The 21,609-nt window shown below is 34.9% G+C and overlaps 2 protein-coding genes across 5 annotated transcripts in view; both read left to right on the forward strand.

Annotated features, from left to right (window-relative positions):
- LOC128990780 (protein argonaute-2-like) overlaps positions 1-6,966 on the forward strand; it is a 54,800-nt gene extending 47,834 nt beyond the window's left edge. For all 4 annotated transcript variants that reach the window (XM_054413356.1, XM_054413355.1, XM_054413357.1 and 1 more), the window contains 3 exons: positions 102-231; positions 828-1,027; positions 2,584-6,966. In XM_054413356.1, coding sequence (XP_054269331.1) covers positions 102-231; positions 828-1,027; positions 2,584-2,692 — 439 coding nt within the window. In that variant the 3' untranslated portion in view covers positions 2,693-6,966. The remainder of the gene's footprint in view (positions 1-101; positions 232-827; positions 1,028-2,583) is intronic.
- Positions 6,967-13,462: 6,496 nt separating this feature from the next.
- Positions 13,463-20,610, forward strand: LOC128990103 (immunoglobulin-binding protein 1b-like). Its single transcript, XM_054412349.1, has 4 exons — positions 13,463-13,769; positions 16,449-17,203; positions 19,241-19,352; positions 20,410-20,610. The coding sequence occupies exons 1-4, from the start codon at positions 13,653-13,655 to the stop codon at positions 20,503-20,505; spliced, it is 1,080 nt and encodes a 359-aa protein (XP_054268324.1). The 5' UTR covers positions 13,463-13,652; the 3' UTR covers positions 20,506-20,610.
- Positions 20,611-21,609: the final 999 nt, after the last annotated feature.

The raw sequence follows: 21,609 nt of genomic DNA on the forward strand, positions 1-21,609 counted from the left end.
AATGTGCTAACATTGCAGATAATAGCCTGCTTTAAACGTTTATTTAGAGACAGTATGGTTCAATACAAGGTTTTGCTAGTGTTACATTGTGTTGTTTGTAGGCTGTTCTGTGCTGACAAGAAGGAGCAGTCAGGCAAGTCTGGTAACATACCTGCAGGCACCACTGTAGACGTGGGCATCACTCATCCCACAGAGTTTGACTTCTACCTCTGCAGTCATCAGGGTATTCAGGTACAAATCGTATTACATTTATTAATCAAGATTTTGTCTCTGCATTTTCCTATTTATTGAAACTCACCTTAAAAGTTAAAGAATTTATCTATTTAAGTTATTTATTTATTTATTTAACGAGTTAATCATTTATCTTTAATTAAAGCAATTTTACCTTAAGTACTATGTACATATTTTGATACTATTATTCCATCATCAGGTTTAAAAACTTTCACACTCTTCACAGATTTGTCAGTTTGATACTTAAAAACATCCAAAAAATATCTGATAGATTTTATCGCCGACCTGGCTTTATAGCCTATAAGTTAGTTTAAAAAGTTTAAATTAATATTAAATATTTTGATTTAGCCATGTATTTTGATGTTGTATATCCAAACTGCAAAGACAATGTTTCAACGATGACAAGAAGACCTGATGATGGGATAATAATCCCAAAATCTTTACATAGCCCTTGTACTTAAAGAAGAATTGTTTGGACTTAAGATATCGCCTTGATTTCAGCAATTTTGGAGGCTATAAAAATGATAACATTATTTAAGGTACGGTTCAGTATGTTGTTTTAGTTTGTGGTTATAAGTGGTGATGTGTTTGTGTAGGGTACCAGTCGGCCGAGCCACTACCATGTACTGTGGGATGACAACCACTTTGACTCTGACGAGTTACAGTGTCTGACCTACCAGCTGTGTCACACATACGTGCGTTGCACTCGCTCAGTCTCCATCCCTGCGCCTGCGTACTATGCTCACCTGGTGGCCTTCCGCGCTCGCTACCACCTCGTGGAGAAGGAACATGACAGGTACTGTAGAATAGCTTGGTTCCTTGCTATCCATGTTTTAGCGAATTTCCCTATAGGGAAGTAGCAATTACCAAAGGGGGCACTGTTCTCATTTTGATGTCTCCAGAGGCCAAAAACACTGTTCGTCCAAATTGCTATATAGAAGAGATACATATGTGTCCCTGAACACAATAACTCGAGTAGTTTTTGTCCGATTTTGATGACATTTGGCTTGAAGGTGTACATTGAGATCATGGTATTACATTTACAGTGATCATACTCAGCAGATTATACTATATGAAATACACTACAGGGTGGGATAAACTTGAACTTGAATGAGTTCCGAACGAGCAAGATCAGGTCATGAGAACGTGGTGCTTTGGGGTTTCAAAATGTTCAAAAATTATTTTTCTCAAAATTTTCCTCTTATTACAGAGAAATGTCCTATTTTCATCAAGACAATCTTGTAGAGCTTAAAAAAACACATTTAAAATTCCCATGTTATTCTTTGAGGAAAAAAAAACTGTTGCCATTTGCTTGTTTATGAATAAGTTAATCAAATTTGGCAAATTTATTCATTTCATCCTGTATCATATTTCCCATATTTCCATATTTCCTGTACTCCTATTTATTTTGTCAAAATAACACAGGGTGGCTAGTGACCTGGAAAACCTGGAAATGTCAGGGAATATTAAATATCTGGAAAAGTCAGAGAATTTTGTCATAAGTCAGGGAAAATTTTAAAATGTTTAAAATAATTTTTATAATTGTTAGGAAAGGTCGATCTGGTGAGAGTACGTATGCCATGTGGGTGAAAACTAAAAAATATGTCTCTACAAATAAATTTTGTATTTTTGTACAAATTAAATTTTGTTATAAACTGCATATCATCTTATCAAACTCAGTTTAATTTTATTAATGCAAGTTGCAAAGTTTGAATATAAGCTAGCCTGTATCTGTAGACTTCATATATTTTTTTGAAACATAAGATATTCTTCAGATAAAGATTAGTCCTTTTGAAGAATTGATTAGGATTAAAATTGTAATTTTGAATTTGTCGATCAGGGAAAGTTTAAAAAAATCATGGAACTGTCAGGGAAAAGTCAGGGAATTTTTCAATGTGATTTCACTAGCCACCCTGTAAACACTTTTTAACCTCCCTGTAGCAGCAACCCTAAGTACATACTCTTAAATCTAATGTTATTCAATTGGGGAATAAATACGTCTTGTTTATGGTCACTACCCAAACATATTTAATTTATGACACCAAATCTATCTCCACATTCCCGAACAGTCTATTTTCAACAGCTAAAACCTTTAAGCCAAAATAACGTTTGGGTATTCTATTCATTTTAACTATCATTAGTTATGAGACAGTTTCGCCGCCTTGGTACTTGTTCAATGTTGAATATGATTGCAAGATGAGTGTAGAATCGTGTGAGGTGATCCACAGACAGACCAGCTTGTATCTAGGATAATTTATTAACCTGCATTGATAAAGGTCAACTGGGTCCAGTTTAGCATCACCAAATAGACTAGCACAATAATCACCCAGCCATGTTCTATCTGTTTTGCAGCGGGGAGGGCTCTCACCAGTCAGGCTGTAGTGAAGACCGCACTCCCGGAGCCATGGCACGGGCTATCACAGTCCACGCAGACACCAAGAAGGTCATGTACTTTGCGTAATCGTCTCTGACCACCAAAACAATCACACCAAAACAACCTATAAATAGTTTTTATGTATATTTTGCGATCGTATCTTAATTTGGTGTATGACTTTCATGAGTCATACGCTCATGTTTATCTTTGTTACTTAGTTTGATTGTGCTGCCTTCGATCACTAGTATTTATTATTGAATCAGTGTGCTGAGATTATGTTTGTTAAAAATTTTATATTTTAAGAATATGACTAAAAGAAATCGTGTATCTGTTAGTTAGCTTTAAGTGTTGTACGTCAAACTGGACATCCTGTGTAATCTGTCGCACAATCTCAGATTACAAACGATATTATTAAACAAGGTAGGGTTTACTTATTTTTTATGAATGATCAATTTTATAGAATTCCAAAGTAATTTAAAATCTTATGTAGGTTATGTTTTACAGATTTTAACACAGTACTTAGTGTTCTAAGTAAATGGCTGACTGACAAATCATGGAATTGATCATAACATCATAGTAATTGTAATGTATGAAGACACAATGGACACTGTTTAAGTATTTAGCTTTAGTTTGATTTGTTTTCTAAGAGATTCTACTTTATCCTTAATTTGATACATCCATATATGCCTTTATGAGTCTTATAAGTTATACCGTAGGATTTTTTTAAATCGTTTATCAAAAAAAAATTTCTGAAGTAGTTTTCTTTCTTATATTCTTTATTATTATATTTTATTGCCAAGTGTTTATACCTTATTTTGTTTTCAACCTGATTTATGTTAAATTTATATTATCTTACCTTTTCGACTCTTGTGTTATTTTACAATAGCCGAAGCAGAATTTGATTGTTTTTTTATGTCTTCAAACCAATATAATCATTAGGATAAAAGCTCTTCACTTAAGTATATAAAGTATAATATTTTAAGATCAGTGATGTGTTTTGAACTCTGTACGCTGCTGTTGGTGACTGGTCAGTTTTGATTATTCGTCATCTGTGATATGTGGTATATGCTTTAGAAACACCAACTTAATCTCCGTATTTTATATGTTTTATTGACTCTTGTTACTTAAATTTTCCTTCATATAGACAAAAATGATATTGTGAACCAACACCAAATATTATGGTTGTACTTGTTTTATGTTTGATTTTTGTAACTTTAGTAAGCATTCCAATATTGGTGTTTCATACCTCAATTTTGAGAAACAAAGTCAATGTTCGATCGTGTTAGTAACTTATTGAGTGTTTAGATATCAAATCAGTATTTTCTAAGTTTCCATATTTGCTCGAAAGTAGTCATTGTCGTAAGGTTGTAAAATCACTGTTCTCGATTAATGGATAGATTAGTTTAATCATTACAAACTGTATGTATATAGATTGTTAGATAGAAAATGGACTTATTCAAATTACCATTGCTTTTTGATTAGGTTGTATATTATAATCCTGAACATAATATTAAGAATTAATCATTGAAAGGAGATATATTTTTATTTTTGTCTGATAGTAGTTTTATCTCAAATCCTAGCCTTATCACCCCAAGGTTATTAACAATAAATGTCACTTGCATATTTTGTAAACTCTCAATGTTTACTGCTGACTTAAGATTACCATCTGTAAGTAGTTAGCCTAACAGTATATAGTTTATAGATATACCTTTGGCAGTAATTAATTGTATGTTAATACCTAGAACTGTTAACTTATGTTAAGCATTTGGCATTTACTCAAGCTTGGCGTATCATCTAATGCCAAGATTATATCAAACATAAACTGATAAGAGAAAATAACATTTAAGGTCTGATTTTGAGCTGAAATTCTGATTGCTGTAAATAATCACAAAGGTCTGTGAAATCAATTATACAAAGAAAATGTTTACCAAGAGTTTTACTATCAATCTTATTATTGTTAATTAATTGTTTTGGATTTTTTGCTCCTATATAGATTAAGTCACTATGTTAATGATACATTATTTCTCTCCCGTGCATTTCTGTAATTTTACCCTTATACTATTTATTTTTTTAGTAAACAAATTATACACTTACTTGTTTCTAAATCAGTGATCCTCAGACTGGTTGATGTGTGTTTAATGTTGATAGCCAAGCAGAATAAGAAAATAAATATGTACAAAATGTATATTATCATCATTATACATGTTATTAAATTGCAGTAAAAAGGTGATTATGTATGTATCTAAACATAATATAACGTACTAAGGTTTACTCAGTAGCCTATAACAGATAATAGAAATTGTGTTTGTAGGCTGGTTTCTTGTCAGTTATGAGGTTAACATGTTATTGTAAATAGTGATTATAATCAGTGTGACAGTGTTCAGGACAATTAACATTATTATTACCTTTGTATCTTGATTGTTTAATTATATTTATTATGGGCTGCTGTGAATTCCCAAAGCTCTGTGTTAGGGAACTTTAATCTGTAAACAGGATTTTGATTGTTTTTTTTTTTTTTTTTTTTTTTGCTGGTAACTGATACTGGACTCAGCTGGCCAATCCCGAGAATCCATAGTATTTAGTAAATACAGTCTTAAGTCATTGTCACATACTTCCATCCCACATTCAACAGCCACTACCGACAATCATTATAAACGGCCAAAATGAAACATGTTCTTTTAAGCTGATTAAGGAGTAGTAGAAAATTAACAGACAAGGCCATTCAAAAATAATACCCACTAAAATTTGACTAAGTACTTATTATTTAAATAGTTGAACTTGTTCTTAGTTGTTTCTTTCACATTAAATTTGTCTTATTACCTTTAAAAATCAGGTACATTTGACATTAAAGTATAATAATGGTCCAAACACGTAGTTAAAATAATATTATGTATAGTAATCATTGCCCATCGGTAAACTTAAGCTCCGTAGGCCTATTAAGTATTTACATAGGTAGGTGTGGAGAATCAATTAATTTGAATATTGGCTTGTTATTAGTTTTTAAATAGTTTTTATATCAATAGATTTTTTTGTAATATCGTTAATAACATTTACAAACGATTATGTTTTACATCATTAATTTTTTACCAATCGAGCATCGGTACATGTTTTGAAGATTATATAAATTATATTTTATATTGAATGTTGAAGTTCCTTTCAAATAAAGGAGAGTGTATTAATGAAGGTAATCGTGTAAGCTATGACCAATAATATCGTTATGACATTGTCGATTCTTGTAACCTCAATGTTTGTCTAATAGTTTTACTTTGTCTCTATCAGATTGGGACAAAAAAAGCCGGGACTAGCGTAAGATTGTAGACTTACTAGTCCTTTAGTATCTATTAAGTGCCCTCTATTAATGTAACACACATCTTTTATAAGGTACCTCCGAATAAGCCATATGATAGTTGTAAATCGGAATATTCTAAATGTGAAGCATTTTTTATGAGCCGACTTTTAAGTGTTAGCTGTTATTGTTGCTATGGCATTTGCAGGCTGTGTGATGCTCAAAACTGTGAAAAAGTCTTGACACATCTTCCAAAATAGCAATGTTTTGTATGTTGTTTTACCCATTTTGTTAACAGTATTCTCAATATACATTGAGAATGTCTTTTTTACGTGAATTGTTTCCATTTTGTCAAGATATAACCGTATGTCCATAGAAAAATAAACTATTTACGATTATCCTATAGTATGTTGAAAATATTTAAGTTACGTTAACAACAAAAAAGATTAAGTAATTTATCAGTATCCAGTATCCGAATGCATCTGTTGCAACAGTAGATCATAAGTGAACTTGTTTGTGTGTTAAACCTTATTATGCTTATAGAATTTTTTTGTCTGTTGAAAAAAGCATTGATTTTATATTTTATTTGTAGTACTAATTCGGTTTTAAGGTTGATTGACATTCTTGATTCTCAATTCTTCCCAATTCTACATTTAGGAAAGGCAAACAAAAATTATTTAGTTTCAATATCTTGATATTATTGAGTTCAGGTATTTGTTTGGTGTATTTGTGATTTTTCTTTTTCTTAGTATATTAATGTCTCAATTAATCCTGCAAGGCCTCAGTCAATTATATGCTTTTAGAACTTGAATAAAAAACAAACATTGCATTTTGTTCTTGATACTTTGATACTTACGTTAATTATAGCTGCTTCATATAAACTCTTTGAAATATTATGTACTTTTTGATTGGTAATATTTCACATTTTTGGCAATTTGTTTCAGGATACATTTAAGTACTCTAAGATAGACTTTAACACAAATGATCAACACAACACTTGGGTCTAATACATTAAGTTATAGTTACGAAAGATGTGTTAAGGACTCTAAAAAGTAATAAATTTGTTTGATGCTAATGTGTATTATTTCTGTACTTCATCCTTTTCATTTTCATAGCAGGTTTTGATTTGATTATGAACACAAGTGTATTATTTTTATGTTAGTTCATTATTAACAATTTTGTCATAGGAGCATTGGTCCTATTGCTGCAGAACTGAAGGCAGCTGTGAGAAGCCCATGCTCTGATTTAGTTGTGTGTCTACCGGTTATTATTGAGGCCATAAAGAAAGATGTTCCACAGCTTGAGGCTTTCTTTAGGGCCTCAATAATGTTGAAGCACGTGAAAGTAAGGTGTTGGCACTTCAGCATTTGAGGGTCGGGTGGGTCAACTGCAAGCTCAGTTGGAGGGTGGAAGTGATGACTAACGAGGTGTTTAGCAAGGTGTCTGTCTACCTAAGTCACTGATTTAATTAGGGGATCACAGAAGTCATTGAAAAGTAACAATCGGGCCTAACTAAATTAAAGTTCCCCAAACCAAAAAATGGGTTTTTCTCATTTTTTACTCTTGAAACAATGAATTTATCAATTTTTCTCCAGACCTTTTTAAAGAGCTTAAAAAACAAATAATTTAGTATATCAAAGTGTTTTGGTACGGTGATTGGTTATGGAGAAAATTCAAAAAGTTGTTAATTTAAAATTCCCATGTTATTCTTATGAGAATATTGTAAAATGTTGTAGTTGGCTTGTTAATGGGTATAATTTGATCGAACTTGGCAAATTTGTTGATTTTATACTAAGCTATAATTATTTTACTTGCAAACACACTTTATAGTTTCCTAGTAGTAGCAAACCTATGTACTCATTAAACCTAATGCCATTTAAATATTGTTTCATTGAAAATCATTTTAGCAAATGGAAATTCACAATTTCCAACAAACGGCAGGTTTGCTGTGATGGGGGTATTTTAACTCATATTTTCCTAATTGAAAAACCACAGCTGAAATAAAAATAGTGCAGCCATGACAGTTTATTAAATTAATAGCCCATACAGCCAATTGCTTCTAAGGGACCTACAGTTCATAGGGGAATCCGAACCACATTTTTGCCTTGTTATTTACAAATTGGTATAATTATCAGGATAGTACTGTCAATAGTCGTATTAGTACCAAAGAAAAAGAACTACAAAACTTGTAGTTCTATGAGTAGTATGTTTTATCTATGGTAGTACTCACTAGTGTGGATGTTAAATTCACACCAGGGAGTACAGGGAGACAGCCACTGCGGGATGACAGGTGTATTGAACAGGTGGATGAAGTCGCACTGTACATTCTTGAAGAGTAGGAGAGACGGTCTTTCTATCCCTTAAGAACAATAAACCCTGGACCTGACAGGGTACCTGGCGAGGCCCTCAAAGAACGTTTTATCTATCGATACCTGATCCTTTTTATTATGTTTAATGCCTGCCTAGTCAATAGGGCGACCCCCTGGTGCTATGGAAGTTTATAATCAATTCCAGACTTAACTCATCAGCCAAGGACGCTATGGGGGGACCTCTCCCCTACCCTCGTCAGGTTGTGATGCTCCGCGCGATGCTACCCAGCTATTGCACTTATTTATGGAACGTGTGCACAATGTTTACGTTTACAAGTTTTAGCGAATTTCCCATATAGGGAATAAGCTATTACCGTAGTACTCATGGTAAGACCTGGACGCGGGACCGATTTTCTTTTTCGTTTTGAGGTCCCTAGAGAGGCCAAAAACACCATCCGTTCAAATTCATATATATATATATATATATGTCCGTCAGCACGATAACTCGAGCAAAAATGATCCGATTTCGATGAAATTTGGTACAAACGTGTAAACGTACGTTTTTTCGAACGAGTTCGCGATCCAGCATGATCGGACCATAGGAACGGGGGTTTATGGGGTAAAAATAGGTTTTTCCCATTTTTGACCCAAAAAACATAAAATTTAGCAATTTCTTTCCAAACCATTTTGTAGAGCTTAAAAAAACAAATAATTTAGTATATTGAAGCGTTATTATGCGCCTAATGGTTACGGAGAAAATTTCAAAAAGTTTTAAATTTAAAATTTCCATGTTATTCTTATGGAGAATAAGTAAACTGTTGTAGTTTGCATGTTTATGAACATATTTTGATCAAATTTGGAAAATGTTTTTATTTCTTACTAACTATTCACATTTTACAAAAAAAAAAAAAAACAGTTTTACCCTCCCTGATACAGCAAACCTAAGTACTTGTTAAACTAATTCTAATTAAATCGAGAATAAATGTAATATTTTTAAGTAGACATTTCAGTGTAAATCCAATCAGTCAAATGGAAATTCGCTTAGTTAGGTTTGCTGCGGCGGGGGTATTGTTATTCATGTTAATACCATGGCAATAGGCATGCCGGTGTGGTTATCTATCTATCTATCTATCTATCTATATATTAATAGGCAAGCATGTTTCTTTAAAACCTTTTTTCTCAGCTCGTGTGCATCGTAGGGAAAATCTACGCATACCGTTGGAAAGCTATTTTCCTGTAGGTGTGCAGAATCCCTTTATAAATTTAAATAGGCTCAAAGATAAGCACAAAAAATGAGTTTAAAATTTTGAAAAAAATTAACATGGATCTTATGCGTTGCTATGCTGGTTACGAAATAACAACGAAATATAAACAGAAAATCAAAACAAATGGAAGAAACTCCAATCACATGTTTTATTTACAGTGTGGGGTGAAAATAGATAAGTGAGTACATTACATATTTTTGGTCGAGTTTCGACCACTGGACGACCTCTCGTCTATATATTAATAGGCAAGCATGTTTCTTTAAAACCTTTTTTCTCAGCTCGTGTGCATCGTAGGGAAAATCTACGCATACCGTTGGAAAGCTATTTTCCTGTAGGTGTGCAGAATCCCTTTATAAATTTAAATAGGCTCAAAGATAAGCACAAAAAATAAGTTTAAAAGTTGTAAAAAAATAACATGGATCTTATGCGTTGCTATGCTGGTTATGAAATAACAACGAAATATAAACAGAAAATCAAAACAAATGGAGGAAACTCCAATCACATGTTTTATTTACAGTGTGGGGTGAAAATAGTTAAGTGAGTACATTACATATTTTTGGTCGAGTTTCGACCACTGGACGACCTCTCGTATGTATGATTATATGCACAGAGGATATATGAGTTATATGAGACTACCATATAGAACCATTGACTAGGCTATATAGTCAATGGTAAAGGCTGGACCACAGTTCTAGGCGTCTGGCTGACGCATGCGCATTAATTTGCTGTGTGTTAATTCCCCATCTGTCAAAACTTGGGCTAACATATGATTAAATTGCAAATTCGTTATTACGCATATGCGTCAGCCAGACACCTAGAACGATTACTAGAAAAATACCCAGTATGGATCATAAACATAAACAAAATGACGTTGTTGGCCCGAATCCTATAGTAATAGCATTGAACATATGTTTTAGCAGTTCCATTTAACCAATGTTAAATAATGTTTATTTTCGGGCCAAAAACGTCATTTGTTTATGTTTATGATCCATAAATTTTTCTAGTAATCGTGCCTAGAACTATGGTCCGGCCTTTACCCAAACAGCTCGATCAAGTCGAAAAGTCAAACCAAAACTCAAGCTTCCTGGACTTCAAGGACTTCCAGTCTCCACGGGGGGCTGGGGGGGGGGCTGCTTTGAGTGGCTGTGGCGTCAACTTAGCCACAGCTGTGAATCAATTGCTCTTGATTTTTACTTTATTTTAATATTTATCATGTTAACTCATGTTAACTGCTGTTGCTGGACTGTTAAAATGTTTAGTTGTGTTTATCTCATGATGTGTGTTTATAACAAACCGCTTCAAAATCAATGAGGCGAAAACCCAATCCCTAATCTGCACTCTGCGATCGAGGATAGAGCAGGACGAGGCTGTAAAGCTATTAGGATTCTGGATTGACCCTAGGTTAGGCTGGAACATTCACACAGACAATTAAGGTTTGCGTCAAGTTATCAAGAGAGACCTTCTCAGGAAGCTTAGAGAGGTTACCACTAAAAACTACTTGATCAGGCCCGTTTTTGACCCTGTTAGCGCCCTAGGCACAACTAATAGTAGCGCCCCTTTGCAATATATACATAAGGGTGTCCACCGACCGGGAAATCCGGGAATCATGCAGAAATTTTATGAACCGGGAATTATGTGTGAATTTTGTATTTCTACCTGGAGTTTTCAAATTACCGCGTCCTCGATAGAGATCCTTTCTTCGAAGATCAGTGTTCTTCTGGTTCCTTAACTGAATTTTCTGTTTCTTGCAATGAAGTCGAAAAGGTTCTCTCCACCTTAGATGGTAATAAGGGAGCTGGTCCTGACGATATTCCACCATTAATATTAAAGTACTGTAGCTGGATTCTTGCCCCTCACTTGACAGTATACATCAACTGGTTTTTGCACTTGGGTATCTTTCCCCACTGCCTAAAGACAAGTTTTGTTACACCTATCTTCAAGAATGGTAATTCTTCAGACATAAAAACTACAGACCAATCTCCATACAATCATCGCTCGCCAAAGTTTTTGAATCCCTGGTTCTCACTAGATTAAATTTTTTTATTAAGAACCACTTATCAACAGCCCAGCATGGCTTCTATAGCGGTAGATCAGCTGCATCCAACCTGGTTATCTATCAAGATGATATAATATCAGCCTTCAACAGAAGTCATCAAGTAGACAGCATTTACCTGGACATGTCGAAGGCTTTTGACAGATTGAGTCATGAACATCTACTGGCTAAGCTCAGCGTTTTGGGTGTTACTGGTGCCATGCTAAGTTGGTTCAGAAGCTATGTCAGTAATCGTCACCAGGTTGTCAGATACAATGGATGTACATCCACAGCGTTTCCTGTTCTTTCTGGAGTCCCCCAGGGCTCGTTATTGGGTCCTGTACTGTTTTCCATATTTGTGAATGACCTGGTCTCAGTAGTCACAAATTGTAAAATATTACTCTTTGCAGATGACGCTAAAATATACAAGGAAATTTCGTCGGAGTATGATTGTGATATGCTTCAAGCCGACCTTGACCAAGTATTACTGTGGTGCCTCAAGAATGAAATGGAGCTTAACATCTCCAAATGCACGGTGCTCTCCTTCTCACGACGGGCAAATACCATGATGCATGGTTATACTCTTGGAGGAAAATCACTTTCCAGATCATCTGTTGTTAAAGACCTTGGTGTGACTTTAACATCTTCACTAAGTCCCGATGCTCACCTTGATGCCATTAGTAGGAGAGCAAACTCTGTTCTTGGTTTTATTATTAGAGTGTCTAAGGACGGTTTTTCGCCAGAAGCACTAAGGACTCTTTACGTTCAACTTATCCTTGAGTACTGTTCTCCAGTGTGGTCACCGTATCAGCTGGGCCACATAGAACATCTTGAGGGAATACAAAGACGATTCGTTCGAATTGTTGGACTGCAGCTGGGCTTTCGTTATGAAGATGTACCCTTGGACGAGCTAAGCCACCTCCTTCGTCTTCAACCCTTGTCAGTCAGGCGTAGAATCTCCGATTTGATGTTTCTGAGGAAGATAATCTCAGCTTCAGTGGACTCACCTGAATTGTTGGGAAGAATCGACCTTCGAGCGTTGAAATCGACAAGATCAAAACAACTGTTTGAGAGGAGATATTGCTCTACACAATATGCGTACCACAGCACTATGCCACGTCTCCATCGCCTTGGAAACTGTCTTCCAGAACACCTGGACTTCTTCTCCATGTCCGATGAAGTCTTTAGAAATGGGCTGAAGAGTTTCTTCGCTTAGCTGCTGTTGATCATTGTACTGTTACCTTCTTTTTTGTTTCTGTAGTTGTTGTTTACTGTTACTTGTTTTTTGATTTTTTATCTTGTTAGCTAATTACCAAATTTGTTGTTCCCCATGTTGATTGTTAATTATTGTTGTTATTTATTGTATTTATTGTTATTTATTGTTTTTTATTGTTATTTATTGTTATTCATTGCTATTCATTGTTATTTTTTGTTATCTTATTGTTATATATATTGATATATTTTGATACATTCTTATTTATTAGGGTTCTTTAGTCAGGTCATCTTGATGTGATGTATGAATTGTTCTATGTAAGTTGAATGAAACGTCTTGCCATGATTGTATGTATGAAAATGGAGTTTTCCGTCTGTAAATAAATAAATAAATAAATAAATAAAGAGTTGGTAGAGGAACCTCTCATGCCGGGTTGAAATTTCCGCCACAGTTTTAGTATTTATGTTGTAAATATATGTTTTTATCATATGGTATTAAAAATTTGACGCTATCAATCCAACCACAGTCAAAGATAAAGAAGAAGACAAGTCCAAGTATCAAGTATGTGAGATGTGTTCCTGTCATGATCTAAACTAGATACATTTTCTGGTATCCTTGCTCAATGCTCGAAGTGTTTTATATTCTACTCTTCCCAAGACCCTCTTCTTCACTCATCGAATTTCCAATAACAAAAAAAATATTTATTCATAATAAAATAAATAATAACAAACAACACAATTTTATAACCTAAACCTGTGAGAAGGAGGAAGGGCTAAGGATTAAGGACTTTGGGATTTAGGAAGGAGTGTTTGTTTAACTTACCCTACTCATTTTTGATGATATTTTAATTTTTAATGTTTACACTTTATTCAAACAATTCATTGTAGTTCTTTGTTCTTTTATTTCAAATCTAGTATAAAGCAGGAAGAGGAGTCGTAAAACATGGAAGAAAATGATACAGAGCACGATAAAAAGTTATCTGAAATATTTGAAGAAGGAATGAATATTTATGAAGAAATATCGAATACTGATCAGGCAACTAATAGTGGCGAAATTCAGGTAGAATAGAGATAGGCCTAAATTCATTCCTGTACCGGTAACGACTTTATTTTGTTGTAGCTCGATTAAAAGTTTGGTGATTAAGAAAACTAACATAGGCTAGGTCTAGGCTCTGGGTACATTTTACTTTTATTGACAAAACATTTATTTTTAGCCTATTCAGACAGGCAAGATTCAAAGGGGTTATTGGCGTTTCTTCCAATTGGGGTGGGCCTAAGTTAGGCCTAGGTAGGCCTACTTTATTGCTTATCAGGAGTTGGAACCAACTTAAGTTAGTGTTTTTGGTATACACCTACATTCAGGACCTAGACCCTAGCCTATTTACACTTCCTGATACAGCCATATTGTGTTTTATTTGTTGGAATAACAGTTGGTTAACCCTCCGAGCGTCACTTGTCGAAAAATCGACTCACGGCACACTTTTTGTAGTGTCACTTGTCGATTTTTCGACACACGAACATCGTTTACGGCGAAGGCTCTATGACTGACTGAATCGGATTGAACTGGATCGAGTTAGGTATCGTTCTTTTTGTTAGATTCTAAGCTTTCTCCCGGGGCCTGTCTCTAAGCGCTTTTCATTTTAGTTCCGAAAATATTGTAGCAGACAGCTGACGAGCGTATTTGTAAACAGCTTGGTTAACCTCGGACCGATGACTGATGTGTTTTATTACGATTATCATTGTTTTAGTGTTAAAAATCAAAAGTAGTGATATACTTGGTGCGTTATAAGAATATTTAAGTGATTTTGAAGAAGTAGGTACCGTAGTGATATTGATGTAAATTATCTGCCAGATTCCTAGCTATGGTTAGGCTATGCATTCTTAGCTAAACGCTATGTACTGAAATCTGTTTTTCACTCATAACTTATTTATTTGATAACTTACCTTACTATATGATTATATATTTGTAATCCTCATAAAATTTAGAATAATGTGGCTATTTTCAAATATTTATAGACCTATAATTCATACAATTTCATTGAGCGCAAACTTAGGCCTATTTTTTTTGTGAAAATTTTCCAAAATATTTTTTTTTTACCTAAAAACTTTTTTTTAACAAATGTTTCTTATGTTTTATATATAATATTGAAGCCCATGATTTTTTAAACAAAATGGTATATAGAACAGTAGAATTAACATTGTTTTAAGCTTCTCAGATCCGTTTTAATAAAACCTTGCAAATGTGCCAAAAATAGGCGGACATTAAGGCCTAAACTATGGACACTCGGAGGGTTAAACGACCAGGCAGGGGTGCCCACAAATCGCGAACCACGCTATACAATTTAATTTTGGGAGGGAATTTGAGATTTAATGAGGTTTTTTTTTAGATTTGGGGGGGGGGGGAATTTAAAAATACAACTTTTTTGAATAATATTAATACAGTCTAACCTTGATATAACGAATTCCTTGATATAACGAATTTTTTTTTAATCCCCTAGAACTCTCCATAAGACACAATGTATATTTTACCTCTACATAACGAACAAACCATAACAACGACCTTGATTTAACGCATTTTTCGTGATTTCGGCTAAAATAAGACACCTCAATATAACGAATTTGTCATTGTCAGAACCTCTACATTGCGAATTTAACCTCTGCATAACGAATTGTCTACGGTACGTCTTTCCCTCGATATAACATATCCCCCACCCAATTATTGTTTTGGGAAAATCTGTTTCTTTATCAAATTAAATGGAAAGGTCACGTCATCGCTTGCGCTAACATTCGTCTGCTCCGTTTTACATCTTTGTCTGCTGTCACTGCGCGCGCTATGTTGCAACTGAGAACTGAGTTCATTCTCTGAGGACTGATGACGTAATGTATACCATTTATACCAAGGTCAATGCCATTGTCATGATTGCGCAATATTCAAGATCTCTCCCCTTTATTATGCCGAATAATTTAGGTTCTACTGTACAATGTAAACACTGTACTGTAAAGTATTGTAGCCTATGCTACTTTAATTGTATTTTAATGTGGTCAAATCCCGACCTATATTGACCGACGCTGGTTCTGAACCTCGACTTAGCGAAATTCCTGCAAACCTAACCTCTATATAACGAACCCCGTTTTAACGAAATCCTTGATATAACGAATATTCAGTTCGGTCCCTTCAGATTCGTTATACTGAGGTTGGACTGTATGGACATTAAGAGACAAGCTGTGCTCATAATAAAGCATAAATATAAAACATCTGTAACACAACTCGTCAGGTTTGGTTTAGCATGGCCGGTGAGATGCGCTAGCACTGTACTGGCGGCAACGGAGTGGTGATGGCAAGTGAGCTCTCCCTCCACTACTCAAAATTCGCTAATGTGGTTGGGGCTATTATCGCTGGGAGTACTGAGCTGGGTGTAGCTTTGTTTACATCCCGATTCCCGCTGCCTGTGTTACGTGTATCTTTTATAACAATCGTCAAACTGGTTGTATTTGTATGGAATATTTCATGAACTAATAAGTTAACACTTTGAGTAAGTTTCATGATATTCTTTTCTTTATAAAATCTGTCAAACAATTGTATCCTGGTATATTTTAACAAAGTTTAAATAATATTTAGGCTAGCCTATAATTTTTAGTTTGGTATTTGTTTTGTTTTTTTATCTTTACAGTAGACTCCCATTTAGTTTTATAAATTTTACGCTTTGTCTGTGTTGATTTTGATTATTAAATGTTCCAGGTTAAAATACGCAGAGCTATGAAATTATTCGAAGATGCGACACGTCTGGCATCCATGACTTCCTTGTTTAGCTCAAATGAATCCATTGAAGAAGTAGCAACAAATAATTTGAAATATTTTTTGTTGCCATCTCTGCTAGGGAACCTGACTCAAAAACTGTGTGTAACAGAGAGAACAGAAGTAGTCGACACAGCGGATATTTACTTCAGAGATTTTTTACAACGTTGCAAGGACTACGCCATTACTGATATAGAGATTCCACCGCCATCTGATGCAGAACAAGAACAAAGCACATCAAATCAAGTGGCTGTACCTCAAACTCCTGCTCAGGCTCTCATGAATTCTGCTCACTTCAGAGCAAACAAGATACAGCTTTACAACGAGCAAAAGGCTCTTCAAGGGGATTTGAAAACTATGAAGAAACAGATAGATCTTACATCTCATGTCGACGATGAGCTGAAAAGAAACTATTTCATTACCTTAATAAAGTGTCATATTAATGAAGGTATTAGGGAGCTAGAGTCCCTTCAATCGGAAAAGGAAATTCTAAAATACATGTCTAAAGTTAAAGCTGGGGGTAGCTTGAAGGCGAACGAGAGTGAAGAAAAATTATCTAGAGGCCCTAAACCTAAACCGTTGAAACCGATTATAATAACTAAGGATGAGGTTCAAAAGAAGGTGTTTGGAGCTGGATATCCTAGTCTTCCTGCAATGACGGTTAAAGAGTTTTATGATCAACGAGTAAAAGATGGAATGTAAGTACTCTACTCTATGCATAGGCCTACTCAAACAGTATGAATTTTCATTCAGCAGTTTGTGGGCTTTGCTCAGTTTAAATTGTTTTTTTTTGTATAAGAAAACCATAATTATAATTATTTGCTTGACTTTAAAAAATTGGATAGGTAAATCAACATGAATTTTTATTAACGGAGAAAAGCCTATGAATTGCTTGTAGGCCTATATGAGGCATAGCACAAAATAATTTATAGAATAATTCTCAATAGTCTACGTCCTAGCTTCTGTTGATTAAATATATTCCGCTGGATATGTTTAACGGATCATAGTGCTGCTGTGATCGTGGGAATTAATTACCGTCAACCGGGGCTACTTTATAACAATTTTTTTGAATAACTGTAATAACTTTTTTATTTATAAAGGTATAGGCTATATATATATATTTTATATCAAATTGTCCGGATTTGCATGAGCTATTGAGCTATGTAGCCAAAAAAAATTAATTGCTTATGTACAATAAAAAAATAAAAATAAAATGTACCTGTAAAAAGTAGCCCCGGGTTCGGGGCTACTTTATTACAGTCACTTGGGATACCAATAACCCCAAGATGGTTAGTCTTAGGGGTTACTTTATAACATGCATTTGAAAGCTGGGGCTATTTGGAACAGTTTGGTGGAAATTGCATTTTTCTATCTCTATTACTTTAGAAGTTACAGCAAATTGGAAAAACCGTTGCGCGGGGAACTTTGTACACCATAAGGGTTTTGTAAAGTATATATATATAAATGAAGGAAAGTATATAGAGCTGTAATGATGCATGCAGTGAGTTACCAAAGAGTTATACTTAACTAAAAAAATAATAATTAGCTCTAAATTACCTGTGTTTTTTTTGTCTTGTCCGGGAAAATTGGCTCCAGAAGCAAGGGTCGCCATGCCCTTTCAGATAAAAATCTGCTGTAGCTGTAAGTAGTCTGTTACTTATTCTATTTCTAGTCCTTCAAACTTGTGTGGAAAACTTAACAGACCTCTTCTATTAAGTTTGGGCTCATTCAGCACTGCCACAATATCAGCAAATGGCATGTTCAGGTCTTCATCGCGTAGTTCCGGCCAGTGGAAAACATTAACAGTTCCCGGCACTTTTCGAAGGAACCGTACGTCACAAGCATTTGGTAATGGTGACAAGAGCAAGGAACACATCAAGCAGCAACCTCTCACAAGTTAAACATGTATTGAGGGGGTTATAATTGATTAGGTGGTAAAAGCAAGCAGGATGGGGCATGAAAAAATTAAAATAAGCAGTGTACAAAGTTACCCCGGGTTTTACAAATTTGTGTACCTTTTTCAAAAAATTTTTTTTTTTTAATTAATGATAATTTTTTTTTGTAACATATTTGGTATATTTAGAGTCCCAGAAAGTGGGGTAACAACATATAAAAGTTACATCTTATGATCATTTATGCACTTAGTCATTTGTGCATGCGAAAGTTTGGGTACAATTTTTTTCCCCCGAAAAAAAGTACCTTAAGTTTTTAATTTTTAAATCCTAAACAATAATATGTTGGGATATTTTTTTTCAAAAAGAATATAAGTTTACCTTTATTTTAATATGCTACACTTAAAAAAATAATAAAAATTACGGGAATTATGACTTTTTAAGTAGTTTTTTGAAAGTTTGTACAAAGTAGCCCCCATGTACAAAGTAGCCCCGTTTGACGGTACAGTGATGTGATAGTGGGAGACAATCATGGTGCTGAGATGACTGTGAAAGAAATATATGGCTGCTAAGGCCTACGGTCAAAGAAATTTTATTTTTTTACAAACAGTTTGCTCCAGATAGGTTCTGTTCCAAATACGTTTGGATGGATGGGACTTTGTTGTAATCAGAACAGCTTAGATTACTTCAGCACAATTAACTGCGGCTCCAATGCACAACTAAGACAACAGTTTGGTTTCAATTGAATTTAATTCTTTTAACATCTCTTCCAGTACATTAGTTGACACATAAAAGGCCACACTCAATCTAGATAACATGACAAGCTTTTTATTTGTATTTTAGATTCCCCGATGCTGAAACAGTGAAATCAAGATCTTTGCTAGAGATGGCCAGCCAAGCAAATGCGGAAGCTATTGCTGACCAAGAAGAAGCTGAGAAAGAGCGGAAAATTGAGGTAAATTTTACTTATCATTCTATTGGATGTTTGTTTAAAGTAATTCACCATATGCTGTCCAAATCCTGGCGAGTTAAATTACAAAATGCATTTCCCCCAAAAGCAGAAAACGCATTATTGTCCATTATAGTCAACTCGGCAAACTCGCATATTGCACAGAACGTTATGAAATATGTTTTTAATACATTTTGTGAAATGCATATATATGCAAAACCACATACAGGATGTCCAGCCGACCTGGGAACCGGGAATTATGGGTGAATTCTGATGACCGGGAAAAATCCGTGAATTGTGTGTAAATTTTTTAAAGAACAAGAAATTTCCGTGATTAATGACGTTGTGCCACGATCATCACAGGCTTTGCTGCTATAACGGGAAATCACGGATGTTACCATGATCTCCGGGAATGGGAATCATACCGGATTTTGGCGCGATTACGAGAAATTCCCACGCATTTTGCCACGACCGCAAGTATGGTGATGGATGTCCGAGACATGGTAAGAAATCATCACGGGTTTTGGTGAGATTGCGGCAAATTATATTAGAACAGTTATTGCCGCAACCGTGGGAAATAACCAGAGGTATTGACATGATCGCTGCAGGGCATCACATCTGTCCAACATCGTTGTTGCCACGATCGCGGGAAATCATGACGGATTTGGTCGTGGTTGCAGGAAATAATCACAGTGCTGCTGCAATCACTGGAATTCACAAGTAACGGATTTTGCCGTAAATAATCACGGATGTTACCTTGATCACAGAAAATGACCATGAAAATCACAATGTTGTCACGATTGCAAGAAATCATTATGGATGTTTTTGTTGCTACGATCTCGAAGAATTGGGAAATGTTATTATGATCGTGGTAAATCATCATAAATGTTGCCTTGATTGAATAAGATCATTTATTTTGCTGTGATTGCAAGAAATTCACTGAAAGTTTCATAAATTTACTGGCAGGTGTAAGGACACCCTGAGTAACTTCTCAGGAATTGTCAAATCACTGTTTTAAGTAACAATGAGACTGAAGTGACCTAATTTTAATGCTGTTTTGCAGACTGATGATGAGGAGGCTCTCGCTCGGGCCAGAGCCATGGATGAGTACAAGGACACTCACCAGAGAGGCTGGGGCAACCGCTACAACCGCAGTTAACCTCACAAGGCTGCTGTATATAACTGTCTTGCATTGTCAAAACTTGTCTTCAGACTGATTGTTTGTTTGGTGTTTGTAAAATAAGTAAATTAAGAGTTTAAATAAGCTTAGCGTTTTGTTTTTAATCCATCTTATTACTAACTGTACTGCTATTATTTTATGGTTCATGAAACACAAAATAGTGTTTCAGTTTAGAGTTATTGTATGATATTAAAAATAATAATCATACTTAAGTTTTGTTTTATAATACATACTATCAATTCAGTAACCCATTTGGTATGATCATGCCAACGATCACATAGAGCGCTTCTTAAAGGGTTTGTATGCATTGGTAAAACTCATTAATAAGCCTATGACGTTCCAGATATATCTTTGTGGTTGATTTTGGCTGTATTGGTTTTTTTTTTTTTTTTTTTTTTTTTTTTTTTTTTTTTAAAGAGGTTGGCGGCCTCTTTTAACCTTGCATTTGCCCGTCCACATAGACTACAGATCTGTGCGTGGAACGTATCCAGCAAAGCAAGGGGTGAGCCGGTACAGTACAAAGGTGATACAAAGGGGTGATTTTAGTCGTGACAGTCGTCCAGACAGACAGACACCTCCTCATTTTTATAATAGTGTGGATTAAACTGATTTAGCCAAGGACCCGAGACTGCAAAAGAGCCGAGCACATAAAGCGCTTCCATTTCGACTGCAAGACAAAGCGAGAGTGTACATGGTCACCTCGCATAAGCACTCGCCCGAATTACTCGGCGAGGCGCCTCTGGGAGAGTGTACTGGGGGCATTAAAATTGAAAATTGAAAAAGAGGCGGCTTAGTGCGGGATTTGGTAATATTAAGATCAGCTAATAATACATATTGGTATAATAATTTAATAGGCCAAACTAATATAAATCAGAGATAATTATAGCACTAGGCCCAGTTATTGAACAATGTATGTCGTTTTGTTACTCGCTTAACTTCAATTGAGAAAAAAGGTAAATGTTTTGTTTACTCCTTGCTTTTATAATGGCAAGGTTATGTTGCCAGTTTCACAAACTTATACAAAGTTGTTTATTGACTGGAAGTCACTAACAATCAAGACATTTCATGTAAAAAATAAGAAGC

The sequence above is a fragment of the Macrosteles quadrilineatus genome, unplaced genomic scaffold (assembly GCF_028750875.1).
Source record: "Macrosteles quadrilineatus isolate MER2022 unplaced genomic scaffold, UCM_ALF_1.0 Scaffold_3__2_contigs__length_128488019, whole genome shotgun sequence".
NCBI classification, from domain to species: Eukaryota; Metazoa; Arthropoda; class Insecta; order Hemiptera; family Cicadellidae; genus Macrosteles; species Macrosteles quadrilineatus.

Coding starts and splice junctions, on each gene's coding strand:
- LOC128990103 (XM_054412349.1), top strand. CDS start 13,653: ATGGAAGAAAATGATACAGAGCACGATAAAAAGTTATCTGAAATATTT. Junction 17,204..19,240: donor CAACGAGTAAAAGATGGAAT/GTAAGTACTCTA, acceptor TTTGTATTTTAG/ATTCCCCGATGCTGAAACAG. Junction 19,353..20,409: donor AGAAAGAGCGGAAAATTGAG/GTAAATTTTACT, acceptor GCTGTTTTGCAG/ACTGATGATGAGGAGGCTCT.